This window comes from Ananas comosus, linkage group 5, assembly GCF_001540865.1.
Source record: "Ananas comosus cultivar F153 linkage group 5, ASM154086v1, whole genome shotgun sequence".
Classification (NCBI taxonomy): domain Eukaryota; kingdom Viridiplantae; phylum Streptophyta; class Magnoliopsida; order Poales; family Bromeliaceae; genus Ananas; species Ananas comosus.
Genome location: NC_033625.1, coordinates 6,853,581 through 6,868,927, shown reverse-complemented (window position 1 = coordinate 6,868,927; position 15,347 = coordinate 6,853,581). Strand labels below are relative to the sequence as shown.

The 15,347-nt window shown below is 34.5% G+C and overlaps 1 protein-coding gene across 2 annotated transcripts; it reads right to left on the bottom strand.

Moving 5' to 3' along the window:
- On the bottom strand, positions 73 to 15,056 carry LOC109710153 (protein MICRORCHIDIA 1-like). 2 transcript variants are annotated; one of them, XM_020232616.1, is made up of 19 exons: positions 14,670 to 15,056; positions 13,638 to 13,727; positions 12,459 to 12,493; positions 12,137 to 12,215; positions 11,948 to 12,037; positions 8,314 to 8,389; positions 7,034 to 7,112; positions 6,825 to 6,953; positions 4,507 to 4,605; positions 3,990 to 4,091; positions 3,749 to 3,898; positions 3,111 to 3,203; positions 2,700 to 2,751; positions 2,492 to 2,603; positions 1,930 to 2,201; positions 1,256 to 1,326; positions 784 to 869; positions 530 to 572; positions 73 to 415 (listed from the first exon to the last, which is right to left on the bottom strand). In XM_020232616.1, exons 1-19 carry the CDS (start codon positions 14,779 to 14,781, stop codon positions 317 to 319), a joined length of 1,869 nt encoding a protein of 622 aa, XP_020088205.1. In that variant the 5' UTR covers positions 14,782 to 15,056; the 3' UTR covers positions 73 to 316. The 2 variants fall into 2 exon arrangements, with proteins under 2 accessions (XP_020088205.1, XP_020088206.1); XM_020232617.1 differs by having other exon boundaries at positions 1,942 to 2,201.

The following is a 15,347-nucleotide window of genomic DNA, read 5'->3' as shown; positions in this document are numbered from 1 at the left end:
GGTAATTTAAATCTTACGTCTCGGTCTTAAGATCAGAAAAGGAAACAAAAACAAAACAAAAACCTAGAGGCATCCACTAACCACACTACTAAGCTTGCTAACTGGATCAGCTAAATTCAGGCACTAATAGTGAGATTAGCAGCATAATTTACGAGTCCTAGAGATCATTAGCAGATAAAAACAAAATAAGAGAACAATTAGCTCTATAAACAATGGGATTCACCAAAAAAAGAGCAAATAAAGCTGCTCCTACTGTTGTTTGAAAGTATCCAAGTGGTGCACATGTACACGATGCATTGGCGGAGAGCTTCCTTACTCAAGTTACCCGCTGATTTTTCTTTCGAAGTTCCAGCTGAGAAGCAACCTGAGCGCATTTCCCTTTCATTTCCTCCAATTCGTGCTGCAGTTCCTCAATCTGCTTGTACAAGCATTAGTTTTTGTAAGAAGACCTTTATTCAAACCAATGCTCAAAGAGTTGTAATTTATTTATGTGATTACGGATAAAAGATCTCATACGTAGTGAACATACCGTCTGCCTTAACTGTCCATCCCTGAGCCGAAGTTCTTCACGCCTACTCAAAGAGAGAGAGAGAGAGAGAGAGTAAATATATAAATGAAAATTAGAGTGCATGGGAAATTGTATGACAACAAAAATATAATCAAGTACAATTGACTTCTCGCCTATTCAAATGTACACCTTACAATTATAAAGTAATTTTCTGCTCTCATTTTGTGGAAGGTAAACTTAAAAGCAAATTTGCATAACAGAAGAACAACGCCTACCTTGTGAACAGTTGAATGTTTTCTTCGCTCAGTTTCTCAATCAAGTTGGAATCCATTGAATCAAAGGATCCAAATTCTTCTAATTCCTGAAAAGCGTGAAGTACTACGAATTAAAACATATTCATCACTGTAGAAACTCATCCCACACAACTGAAAATCAGCTTGCTTTTGGTGAAATTGCACATAAAGGAAGTCATGTATTTAATGTCAAGGTTCAAGCCGAGTTGTTTTCACATAGAAGGCATATACCCCTACCGAAAAAAAAAAAAAAAAATCCATATTAAAGACAATGTACTCTAATTAAAAATAAACTAAGTTTCTTTTTTGTGCAATGGAAGGTTTTGATTCAGCATAGAGTGAAATAAAAGCTAGCATGCTCCTTAATTAATTAAAGTCAACAAATCACAAATTTGTTCAAATGCAAAGAAAAGAGCTGTGACTAAGGGAACAAGTGAAACCAAAAGGCATGCACCTCTCCTGAAGCAGATGGCTCCATAGGGGAATCTTCCTCCTCACATAGGGTTATAGGTAGTGCAGCAGAACCTTCACATGAAACATTAGACATCCAAAACTACTTTTAAGTCAGGAAACATAAATTACGGTCATAAGCACTAGTCTCACATTTTCATTTTTTAATTTTTTTAAGATGAGCTCACAAGCTGATCGACAACAACATGAATAGAGAACCCGATTTCCTGGAGCACTTAACGGCAAAGAATGAGCTGAATGAGAAAGAGGCAAGGCCAAAGAAGGACTAAACTTAGAGTAGAAGCTGTGGCAAATTTGGTTATTTTAAAGAAAAGTGTCAAGGGTAGAGCACGTGGCATAACATACATAAGGTTTTTTGGATGCCAAGAATGTTGTGAAGCGTAAGGACTATCTATGCATTGTACCCAAGAGCTATCCTATAAGCCTTGTCCTGGAGAAAAGATCTACAGAAAAGATTGATAGCTTTTGGTAAAATTTAACAAAATTCTACCAATGGCTTTATACCCTTCATACATTTATACCCCTGGCATTTCTTAAAATTTTCAAAAGATACCACATTCCCCCTATCTCTAGAACAGCCATGGCATTTTCAACAACATTGCTTTGCAAGAAAAGTTACAACAATAACATAGGATGGGGAGGAAATGACAAGAGTACCATCAGTAGTACCGAGTCCAATAACATGCTGAGATGGCTGATCCTGAATATTAGCTGCAAGTCCAACAACCGGCTCCTTATGTAATTTCTTCTGTGGCTTATTTGCAAGTTCAATCACTGGTTCCTCATGTAATGTTTTGTGTGACCTATTCATTTTCTGTTGCATGTTTTGCACCTGTCCATTTGAACTTTTATCAGAGCCCTTCTGCTTACTAGCCATGTCTGCTTTTCTTTTGATCGGCTGGTAGCCAATTAAGTGACAATGATTGTTCCTGCATATTACTAACAAGATATTATATGATGAAACTAAAATCTACCCCATAGGTGTGAAATTAGCATCGGTATTTACTATGTAGCCCTCATCATGTAAATATTTAATGGAGAATAGCAATTAACATGAAAGTAATCTAGAATTAGCGTCTCTTTAATAGCAAATTTCAAGCATAAAAAGAGGTTGTAAACAGATGGAATTATGAATAAAGTTTAAAGTTTACTAGTCTACATCGAATTGTTATGGAGTATGAGATGGAATGAGCAAAATCACTTACTGAGAGGAACTCACCAGTAATCTATAATTATTTGCCTAAGCTTTGTTTCTAGTCGGATAAACAACGGCGTCCTTTCAAAATCCTGCTTGTCATGAGCAGGCTCAATAAAGTTTGCCTCAAGAACTCCTGCATGTTAATGATAACAAGCAGAAAGTGCATAATAGGCTGTGTCTCTGTTCTTGAGGTAATTGGAGAGGCAACACATTGATAGGAAAAACATACCAACAACACTCCTCCCTCTGCTAGAACCGTCCTGGAGGACCTTCCAGAAGGGCTGTGTTTATTCATCGAAAAGAAGAAAATTACAAAGTTGCAACCAAATGACAGCTATATAATCAGGCATGGCTAGCTCATTGATCTGAACAAAGGCAAAAATTCAATAATAAACATAGAATGGAAAACTCCGTCTGCCAGAGCATCCAATCAATGAGTTTTGAAAAGAGAAATTAAATGTAGGCAGTACCAAACCTGCCCAACAGTTACATGTTCGATAAGACAAACTATGTTTTCCTAAACTAGTTAAAATGCATAAAGAAAACCTAGAATAGGCAATTACATAACTCATAAAGAACGGTGCTTACAAACAATAAGTTAAAATTTTAAGCTAGCTGCCAGATTAAAATGCATAAATACCATGATAAGGCGGTTCTTGTGATAAACATTAATGCCAAAGATGCCCAAAACTGGTGCCTCCTTTGCAAAGCCAATTGTTGTACGAACTGAGACCTATAACAATCAAAAACTTTAACCATATAAATAAATAAAAATAGTAAAATAAAACAGGTATATAAACACATAAATGACAATAGGAAATGGTTACATGCATAAAACAAACAAAAGGCATAAATGGGTGCAATAATCAGCCAGAGTTAAGAATTAGACACTGAGAAAGCTCTTAACAAAGGTTAAATGAAATAGAAGGTAATCAGGAAGCATTTTGGTATCCAAAAAAGATGCAGCTGAGCATGTGTCGGTTATCATGTTATCCACATCTTTTGCTATGGTTGCCATAGAGAAGTGCAATGTAAGCTAGAAAACTAGTCAAGATATCGGATTACATCAGGACATCCCCAGTATGGGAAGCATATTCAAAAATTATTCAAACCAAAATAATGTAGCCCTGCATTCTGGAAAGGCCTCATCTTCATGGACCAAACTACAATCAAAATTTCAGATCTATAGTTCTACGTGTGCTCATGAAAGTGATAGCAGTCACTCAAATAAACAGAACATTGAAAAAACAGATGATGACTGGACAAAAGGAAACATACAGCTTCCAAGCCAACCCCAACTTGAGGTTTGTAAGTCACAACTTTTTTAAATTTCATCTCCTCAGTGATGTGTACTTGCTCAACAGGTTTTCCTCTTAATATAATCTCGAAATTCTTGAACTTTCTCAGGTAAAGAATGGAGGCATATGCCTGCAAAAATTTCAATCAACTTAAATGCCGAAATATCAAATATATAAGAAACATAATAAAAAAACACAAAAAAAAAGGAGATCAAACCAACACGTAATGAAGATCTTAGTTTGTGTGAAATATGATGTTGCACAATTTCTCTGTGGAACCTTGAAAAGCCTCCAGTGCCGGTTTCATCTCTGAGTAATATATCCTGCAATTTAGTAACAGAAAAAGGAGAAATCGTTGGCATTATAGTAATGCATCGGCTAGACAGCTACTATAGAAGTAAGATAATGCAAGTCTTGTTTTATGTGCAAATAAGATGTATGGTAAATGACAATCTTATCTTTCAAACTTAAAAGTTTCAAATAATAAATCCAAGTGGCAAATAAGAAAAATTGATCAATCATTATGATAAATACAAGATGCGTGTAAGAGAAAGTGAAAAGTCATTTTGACAAATATAAGTAAAGCAATTTCTCATTATATTCTGATTCATTCGACAAACATTTTATATAGTATGGGCAAATCTTATTAGCGAACAAGTACTAAGGTTGAACAATCAAATCAATAAAGGGTTGAGCATCAAGCAAAGCAAGAAGCATCACTAATAAAATCATGATTACCTCATCATCGTCATCAAAGTCCAGTTCCAGGAGGCCATCATCATTCATCCATAAATTGTATATGAATACTTTTGTTCCATGAGAACCAACATCCTCAAACTGAGTATCAAGTTTTAAAAAAAAGATTTTCGTAATGGACTTCTATTACAGCATTCATTTGGAAGAAAGTTCTTCAATAATTTTGAGGAAGGAAATAAAAGCAAACTAACTAAAATAAAATTCTAAAACAAAAGGAGCAGACATTTCCTATCTTGCAACCTCGAGCTGTATTGAGAATCGATTACAACTTATATTTTATTCACCAGAAAACCAGAATTTTAGAGTTACAGTAATGTTCATCATATGTCATAAGGTTTAAACTTGCTGACTTCAAACCAATTATAAAGCTAGTAGCTAAACCATTGTGTTATTGGCTCTATATCATTCTTTCCAGACACCAGGAAACCACTTTGCAACACTATTCATCATGATAATGAACCTTTCAGCAAGCTATTTTCACATTTAGGTTACATAGCTCCCTTTTTTCCAGGGCTAAATATGGCATTGTTTGTATAATTAAATATATTATCTCAAATTCTTAAGTCTCGATAACGCAAGTCACATTTTACCAATCTAACGAAATCCATTCATTCTTCATAAAATTAAAAGAATAAAACGCTTCTAAATACTAGTATTTTTTTTATGTGATTCTACTGACTGGTTCCAATAACAAAGTGAAATTTTAACTCAAGAAACCCCTTCCCTCATACACAAAGGGTTGCCGTCTTGCAGATCTGCTTTGAAGTTGGCACAACTAAAATGAACCATCTAAAACACTAGCATTATATTACTATTTAATAATATTCTCTCCAGTTGACTGGTTCACATAGTTAAAGTAAAAAATGAGCTTGAGAATCCCAGTACACCCTAACAGAATAGGTAGCAGATCTACATAAAGCTTCATTTCCAATCTTCATTCTTTGCCACAAATTATAAATACATGGCAATTGATTGAGTTGATTGAACAAATTGAACTCTAGGCCACATTTCAACATTGCATAGGTATGCCAAGTATATTCCAATTTCCAAGAGATAAGGAAGCCTGAACTTAATTGGATTCATTTAATTCTTTTAAGCATCCAAACAGTACAACACAGGCCTTTCTTACTAGGATGCAGTGAGGTTGCCAACAAAGTGTAACTCTCAACATTTCCATGAAATTAGGTGCAGTAAGGCCCACAGCAACATCAAAAGTGAACACCAAAAGTGAAAATGTGTCCTTTTCAAAACTGATCCCTAAAGATATAAGGGTCTCAGTTGCTATATTCAAAGCTCATCATCCAAACTAATGACAACTAATGCGTTATTGATATGGTTAGCAACCCAAAAGTTCACCAGCCAAGTCACTATGTCTAGAGACTAGAAAATGAATTTCGGTATTTTGCTGTGTGATTCGATTCTCAAAATAAAATATACAATCACAAAAAAAAAGTCAGTAAGGTGTAAATTATTACAACTTTGAATGTTATCCTTTAACAAATTATAAGTGCTTCACATCCAAATACATAATCTATATTTATTTTGTTGTCAAAGTCTTTGAGCTAAATCTGCAACAAAATCCTGACAAAAGATGGAACTGAAAAATACCCTCTACAAGTACCCAATGAAAGGTGTATATATATATATATATATATATATATATAGAGAGAGAGAGAGAGAGAGAGAGAGAGAGAGAGAGTTGGGCTGGAATGCTATCGGTAACAAACGGGCTCTGTTGCCACCTATTTGTTTTCGATGATGGAGCCTCCAAATCGACAATCAGCACCGTTAAACATAATCTATACCACGTAAAGCATCTAGAAACCAAATTTTATATTTTTTTGATATTATTCTCTTGTCCATCAAATGGACACAAAAATGAACGGCTGAATATGAATATCCTTTAAAAAGAGATGATAGTCTTGTAATCAAGATCAAGAGTATAGATCTTGTTCTAAATAGTTTAAAGTTTTTCTAACCAAAATTCAATTGATTTAGATATCTTTACACTGTTAAATGAGAAAACATCTTATATCAACCATTAAAATTACAAATTTTGAAACCCTTTGATCATTAGGCCAATGATGTCGATAAGATTTGAAATTTAATTTCTAGATACTTCAAATGGTATAGATCATATTTAACGGTGCCAATCGTCGATTTGGAGGCTCTATCATCGAAAACAAATGGATGACAACGGAACCCGTTTGCTACTGATAGCATTCCAACTCAACTCTCTCTCTCGCTATATATATATATACAGAAAATAACACCAATATGGTTTGAATGTATATAAGAACCTGAAGCAAAAGTTCCTCCTTTGAAGAAAAGGGAGACCAATCAAGGATTGTTTTCAAGCTACTATCCCAATCATCTTGTGAACTGTAGACTAAAGGTAAAATGTGGCCTCCTTGAATTTGGTAATCAAGCTGGAAATAAATAAAAAAGTAAATAACGCGCAAAAACAACTTCCGCATAAAGATAAGGCAGTTGAACAACAATGTATTACCATAGGGACAATTATATCATCTTTCATCATCCTTCTCAAAAATGTATATGATAGCAAGCCAATACTCATTGTTTCATGGCTAGAAGTAAAACCAAAATATTAGATCAGTAACAATTATTATAGCGCTAAATTATAATACCAAGAACATAGATTCTTGCATAACGTAAACAAACAAGAGAGAACATTGTAAATTTTGAATGATAAGATATGCAATAGAACTATCATAGACCTTAATGGAAGCTGGAGGATATTATTAGCGTCAAGACCAAAACTGCAAACTAGCCACCTAGATCAGATGGGATTGAAATGGGCAATGGTAAGCCTCGATCAGACCAGAAAAACGAGCATCTTTAATTCATGGCTACATTATTTTTACAAAATCTATACCGTGAATTAACTTGTGATTCAACTAAAAAAGCACAATCCCCCATGCTTTGTTGTTTTCCAAGTCATTACTAGACCCAGATCAACTCAGTTTATTTGACAAACTTCCTGGCGTAGCAGTCCTAGCATCAAAAACAACAACCTTGGATACTGAACCCATTGTTAGAAATTTGGTTGCAATAGTACCACCAACATAACTAGCTAAAATCTGATTCGTTATAGCAACCATGATTATTGGATTCTCAGGGATATGAGATGCAGCAACTAGAAAGTTTGCATGACAATGAAATGAGTACTCCTGAAGACATATTAGCATAGAGCGAGAAATTATTAGAAGGTGAACAAAACAAAACATTTCAATGTCCAATTGAAAAAATCTCAGACGCCAACCCTCAATTACTTAAAAGGAAGATAAAGGAAGGAAAAAGGGGAAAAAAAAGAAAAATTAGAGCACTTCATTATTCATTCGGCACAAACTTTCACCTACTACGTAAAGCCACATGAATGCGATCAAAGACGTATGATGTTTTATATAGCCTATGCATAAGAGCGACAGGGGGGATACCTTTTTTTCTTTTCCTTTTTTCTTTTTCTTGTTTGTGGGGGGTGTGGATGTTTGTTATGAACAACAGCACTTCGTTATTCATTTCGCACAAACTTTCACCTAAATAAAGCCGCATAAATGCAATCACGGACACACGAGGTTTTACAATATTTGCATAAGTGGGGGGTTGTGGTTTTCTCGGTTGGTTTCAAATGAACAGGGTACTAGATGCTGACACATTAGCATGTAAAATCAGCCATGTATAACAGCTGAGGATAGTTTCATTAATAAAAGGGAGGATTAGTAGAACAGTTATACTATTTATGAGAAATGGAAAATAAACAATTCTCACCTTTCACGGCTTGCACGAGAGAAAACAATCACATCAGCACCTAATCTCATAGTACTTGTCTTAAAGCCATTGCCATCTTGTGAGTAACCCCAGCATGACAAGCAGATTAGAATAGACTCAAATAAGAGGGAGAAAATAGCCATGACGTGTAGATATAATGCTTCATTCAGCATATTTTCAGAAAGTTAAGACAGTCTAAGTTTCCACACAATCTGTCAAATATATATATAGAGATGTGCGGTTAGGATGATATGGACCCTCTAGGGTTGAGTGGATGGTTGGTTGAATAGTATAATCTAACGGGTGAAAATGATCAAAAGCGTAGATCTAATAGTAAAAAATTTACAAGTACCAAGTGCTTGGTGCTTTTACAAGCACCATAGTGGAACTCTATATATATATATATATATATATATATATATATATATATATATATATATATAGAGGGCTACTATACTATTATGAGTATTGGGCCCTTCGTACTCATAAGTTGTTTTCGATGATAGAGCTTCCGAATCGACAATCCACTCCGTTAAATATGATCTAAAGTATTTGAAACTTCTAGAAAATAAATTTCGTAATTTTTCGAAATCATAATAAAGTCCATCAAGCGGGCATAAAATGAACGGTCAAAATCGAACGATGTCTTAAAAATGGATGATCGGATCCTTCAATTTAAGATCGGAGTTATTGATCTTTATCTAGGTAGTGAATAGAATTTTCTATCAAAAATTCAACCTATTCGGATTCTTTTGCACCGTTAAACTAGCAAGTATTCCATACCGGCCGTTAAAAATTGTCAATTTTGTGAGCTTTTGATCGTAAGGTAAATGATGTCGAAAAATTATGAAATTTGATTTCTAGATGTTTCAAATGCTCTAGATAACGTTTAACGGTGTGGATCGTCAAATTCGGAAGCTCTATCATCGAAAACAACTTATGAGTATGAGGGCGATCGTACTCATAATAGTATAGTAGCTGAACTCTATACATATATATATATATAGGCTGGGGCTACTATACTTTTATGAGTATAGACACCCTTGTACTAATAAATTTTTAACCGTTGATTGATGAGATGTGTGGTTAGAATGATGGTGGCCCCCACTTAAAATGATAGTGGTTCCCTAGGGTTGAGTGGGTAGTTGGTTGAATAGTATGATCTAACGGGTGAAAATGATCAATAGAATAAATCTAAGGGTCGAAAACTTAAGTATTAGNCTAGCAATATTTATTATTATATTGGTTTGGGTTTAATTTTTTTGGGTTGTCGGGTTTCGAATTTAAGTTTTATATTTTAACCCGATAAGATAGTTAAAAGATCCTAAAAAAAAATCCTAGTGAAACCCATTCGTCCGCCCTCTCCTCTCCCACTCATGTTCCCACATCCTTTCTCTATTCGTGGGCATCCAGCAGCAACATCGGCCATCGCTGGCAGCAGGAACAATCAAACAAGCAAGCAGTAGCAGCAGTAGCAACTAGCAAGAAAGCAAGAGCAGCAGAAGTTTGCATGTTGCAACAGCAGGAAAAACAGGAGCAATAGCAGCAAGAACAAGCAGCAGTAGCAACTACAATCAGTTATAATTTTTAAGTTGAAAATTGAAATATATATATATTTTTTAATTTAAGAACCTATATGCATGTGTTTTCTTTACTTTTGATGGTTATCTTATTTTTGTATGATTATTTTTAGGTTTTTTAATGTAGAATATTATATTAAATTAAATTAGGCTTAGTAAATGTGCGCCTCGCCTTCTTGAGGCGCGCGCTTCGCAATGCGCCTTGCGCCTAGGCTCCAGGAGAATCTGGTGCCTCTTTGCGCCTTGCGCCTTTTCAAACACTGTATATATATGAATATACTATATATATATATATATATAGAGAGAGAGAGAGAGAGAGAGAGAGAAAGAGAGAGAGAGAGAGTCCAGCTACTATACTATCAATAGTACCAANTATTTTCACCCGTTAGATTATACTATTAAAGCAACCACCTACTCAACCCTAGGGGACCACTATCATCCTAACCACACATCTTTTCATCCAACGGCCGAAAACTCAATAGTACCAAGGGCTTGATACTATTGATAGTATAGTAGCCTAATTCTATATATATATATATATATATATATATATATATATATATATATAATTAGGCTACTATACTATCTACAGTACCGGAGCTCCGGTACTATAGTCTTGTTTTCGATCTTAGGGTGTTCAATTTAACGATCCATACCGTTAAATATGATCTAGGGTATATGAAGTTCTTAGAAATAAAATTTTAGTTTTTTTTTACATCATTTACTTAGTAAATAAATTATGTCAAAATGGACGGTGAAATTGAATAATCTTTAAAATTTGAGCATAGGATTTTTAAATTCAAGATCAAGAATGTTAACCTTAATCTGAATAGTTTAAAGTTTTTTCTATCAAAATTTGATGAAATTTCGATTCTTCTACACCGTTAAACTCCAAACTAGCCATAGTAGCCATTGAAAATTGACAATTTTGAAATGGTTTGATCATAAAGTAAACTATGTCGAAAAAATATAAAATTTTATTTCTAAAAACTTTAAAAACCCTAGATCAGTTTTAACGGTGTAGATCGTTGATTTGAACATCCTAAGATCGAAAACGAGACTATAGTACCGGAGTTCCGGTACTCTAGATAGTATAGGAGACTAGCTCTATATATATATATATATATATATATATATATAGGCAAAGGGTTTAACATATGTTAGTATCTACCAAAGCCTGATCATACAGCAAATATATTTTTGGTCTAGACATTGTTGTTGCTTACCAATTTTCAGTGACCTTATTGAATTACATGCTTGAGAAATATTAATAACTAAACCATTGAGAGAGGCATGTGATATTTCAATTAGTTTTTCTTCTTAAATAATTTAATCATATCAGAACAGAGTTAGTAGGTACTTTAGCAGCCTATTCCCAATGCAGACAACATCAATTATCAAGTTAGCATGTCAGTTACTAGTGAAACTCCTATACCGGTATTGTCGCATGCATATCGTCCGCTCTCTAAAAGAACCACCACCAAAACAAAATATATTTGACAAACATTAATTCAAAACTGAAGGATTTAGATCAACCCAATAAATAAACCAGGCTACATCCTATGAACAAAGGAAGATCTTTTGTCATAAATCTTGCTATTGTAAGTTCCAGTGAATAGCCCAAATTATCTCTGAAGTTACCATTTCCTAATTTAAACATTGGTGATAGTTTCTTCCATTCCTTGGCCACCTCATCTTCCTATGTACAATGGTTGGACCTCTCTGTTTATGATCTCTAAAAAGCTCAAGGCTGCCTACATCCACCTCTCTCTGAGGAACCTCAATGGAGGTTTCTTGACTTCTTCCCTCTAGTTCACAAAAATAACTCTCTCCCTCTCTTCATCCCTTACACTAACTTCATTTCAACCTCCAAACTACTTGGTATTCAAAGATAATTAGTTTTCAAAAAGCTGTCGTTCTGATGCCCAGAATACAATGAAGAATTCCATTTTGCACCTCATAATTTCTGTATGTTTTTACCTTCTTGAAATGTCAAAGCCTATATGTCCAATTATGAGAGTAAATATTCTAAATGTGAGAAAGTCTAGACTTACATTGACCAATCGTTGATTTTGACCTCTTGGATGAGAAGCCTAAACTCATGCATCGCCGTATACCTTCAGGGTCCATCCCCCCTCCATCATCTGCAAGAAGCCTTTCATTATGAGTATTCAGAAGAGAATCCAATCCGTCCACGGCACAAATTAGCCAAAAACATGCTGCTTTATAGGCTTTGCAAATACCTTGAAAAAGCAACATAGGGCTATTATCTTTCATATTGGTAGTCTTATCCACCTTCACGTATGTTGCACCATTGCAGATCTGGAAGGCCGAAAATCAGCATATACCAATTTATTGAAAATAGTTTAATTCACTAGAAACAAAAAGAAGTTCAAGAGCAACAGAAGCCTTGAAGACATCGTAAAAGAACATCACTTACTACAAAACATTATGTACAAACCACATCAACTGCATGTTCTTTATGAGTTAACAAGAACTTGCAAACACAGTAGTATAACTTTATTTTAATTAAGGATTAAATTGTTAAAAAGATTATACACAAACCTCATCAACAGCATTGTCCAGAAGTTCAGCTATAGCTGCGCAAAAGGGAAAAAAAAACAACTCAGTAGATTATTACTTTTATTACATGGGTTTAAAATGATAAAGATTCTATACTACCATTCACGTAATCTAAAGTTAAGAAGCCCAGAGTGTATACAAGGGCTATCTTTTTCACGACAATGAACAAAAGAAAAATACAATTGTGAACATCCGAATACAAGAATAAAAGTGATAGCCAGTAACAAATATGAAAACAAGTAGAGCTTATTTGATCAATTAAAAATAAGTGTTTGTTATAGATTGGAAATTAGGAAAGCACAGAGTAAATACATAAGTATGATCACCATTCCAAATTTCCAACAACAGAATACAGCTTACCAAACAAAGGAAAGCATTACAGAAGTGGCAACTTCTATAAAAACCCATCTGTTCCGCAAATCACAATATTAATTGCTAAGGCCGTATCTCCTTTCACTCTTTCTAAATGTGTTCTTCTTCAAATTTAATTTCACTATTCCTCCTGTAGTTTCTTCTACTCCCGTTTTGGAGTACAACTTTACAGTCATCAAGGTATATCATGGGAAAAAGTTAGTAAGTTTCTCATGGTTGTAATATTAGACACCAATTGTACAAGTTATTTAAAGTGGATCTCATGCAATTGTTCATGAAATACTGCCAAAGGAAATTCTACAATGCAGCTTCACAAGTCTACCCTAACTCATTATCCTAGGACTATGCAACATTTGAAATTACTTTTTATTCTTAGCAGCAATAATAATGCTGTATTAATCAGTGAATATGTGCAATCATGAGAACCTTCACCGCAAATGAGTGTTTTGCTTTGCACTATAGTAGGGTTAAACAACAGGGGTTGCCTTACGGGCAGTCGAACGCGAATTATGACGTATGAAATTGGATGAGTAAAGAGCAATTATCAGATAACTACTCCAAAGGAAACACGATAGCACCCCGAAGATTCCCATTTTCTTTCTCTTTTGAAACAAAATAAAACTTTGAAAAAATAAGGTAGATAATTATAATATGCACTCATTTTATGCATCAGCTATTCAGCCACCTCAATTTATCTTCTATTTCATAACATGATATGTATCTTTGCAACAAAAATTTGCAGATTAAGCGTTACCCAAAAGACCATTCCAGAAGAGAAACAGCACCAACCTCCAAAAGCCCATTTATGCGAGGTCGCATTGGTGTGAAGAAACTTCGGATGCACACGAGCTCGGTCAAGATCAGATGTTTCCAACCCATCTGGCCCCAACATATGATTAGAAAAATAACCATTAAAAGATTGACCATAACAACAAGAACAACAGTATCAACTCTCCCATGGAAGAGAGGGAAAGAACAGTAAAATAAGATGGAAAAGAAAAAAAAAAAAAAAAGGGTAAAGCAAATCATCAGAAAATACCAACAGTAATAACAGACGACAACATCTAAGAAAAGCATTTCAGTCGGGAAAGAGCGGGGATACAACCCAAAACTCATCGGGGAAAAAAAAAAAAAAAAAAAAAAAAAAAAAAAAAAAAAAAAAGGAAACCGATAACAGGAAGGATAAAAATGATTTACGAAGATCGAATTTCTTGGGGGGAAAAAGGCTTCCTTTCTCGTGAAAAAGAGTTTCTTCCTTTCATTCATTGTATTTCTTAAATCATAATTCTCAGCAAAAATGAGAGGGAAAGGAACCTAAAAATTAAATAGAAAAAGAACCATTAAACGAGTAATCACAAATAATAATAACAACAACAGTCAAAAAATTAGGATAATCATATTTCTCGCAAAAAAAAAAGAGAGGGGAAAAACCCTAAAATAACAAGATTAAAAAAAAAAAAAAAAGATCGCGATTCATCAAGAGAGAGAGAGAGAGAGAGAGAGAGAGAGAATACTAGGAACAAAAAGAAGAGAGTCAAGAAAACCAAATTCGTTGCGAAAAAGGACTATAAAATAAGACAGAAAAAGAAACATAAAACGTTTCACGACAAAAAAAATAATAATAATACCAGAAAGAAACTCAAAAAAAAAACCGTATTTCTTGCGAAAAAAAGGGAAACAGTAAATTGAAATAAGAAAAGAACCATAAAAAGATTCATCACAACAACAATAAAAACAACAAACGGAAAATAAAAAGAAAAAGAAAAAGAAAAGGAATATAAAAGATGATATATTTCTAGCGAAGGAGAGCGGGGAGAGAACCGAAAAGGGCATGAGAAGGAGCGGAGGAGGGGACTTCGTAGGAGCCCGCTTTCCAGAAGCTTCGACACTCTAGGGCACGGTACTCTCTCCGATCTCCTCCTCCTCCTTCCATTGAAGAGGAAGAGAAAGAGAAACCCTAGAAGAGGCGAGGGAGGAGGAGGAGGAGGAGGAGGAGGAGGAGGAAGAAGGAGGGGTTTGTTAATGGCGAGGGAGGGTTTTCGAGGGTTTCTAGGGTTTTTATTTTTTTTTCAAAAGAAAACGGATCGATCCATGCGTCGCACAATTCGCAACGGGAGAAAGAAAAGGGCGGGGAAGCACTAATCAACGGAACGGGAGAATGGAAACCCCCACAACTATGTGTACTTTTGAAATTGCTTCCCAAACTCTTTTTTTTTTTTTTTTTTTTTGAGGGAGCATAATGCTTATTCTTTAAACTTTAAATTACTGCTGCATATTATATAATTTAAGGGACTGAGAGGACTTTTTGCACAGTAGTCTTATTAGAATTTTTAATTTGCTAAATAAATTTTTTAAAATTTTATTTGAGTAACTAACATGAGAAACAAGATGAATGATTCGCCGTTTAATATTGTTTTTTTTTTATATGTTGTGAGGATTTTTTTAGATTATTAAGATTGTATAAGGATTATTAAATTTTTATTTATAGCTAAAATTATA

What these genes read in the sequence shown, in the direction of transcription:
- LOC109710153 (XM_020232616.1), bottom strand. Translation starts at nt 14,781, where the DNA reads ATGGAAGGAGGAGGAGGAGATCGGAGAGAGTACCGTGCCCTAGAGTGT. An exon ending in AGGAGGAACTTTTGCTTCAG is followed by an intron (nt 4,606 to 6,824) that starts GTTCTTATATAC and finishes CTTGATACTCAG; the next exon opens with TTTGAGGATGTTGGTTCTCA. An exon ending in ACAAGAACCGCCTTATCATG is followed by an intron (nt 2,752 to 3,110) that starts GTATTTATGCAT and finishes GAATAAACACAG; the next exon opens with CCCTTCTGGAAGGTCCTCCA.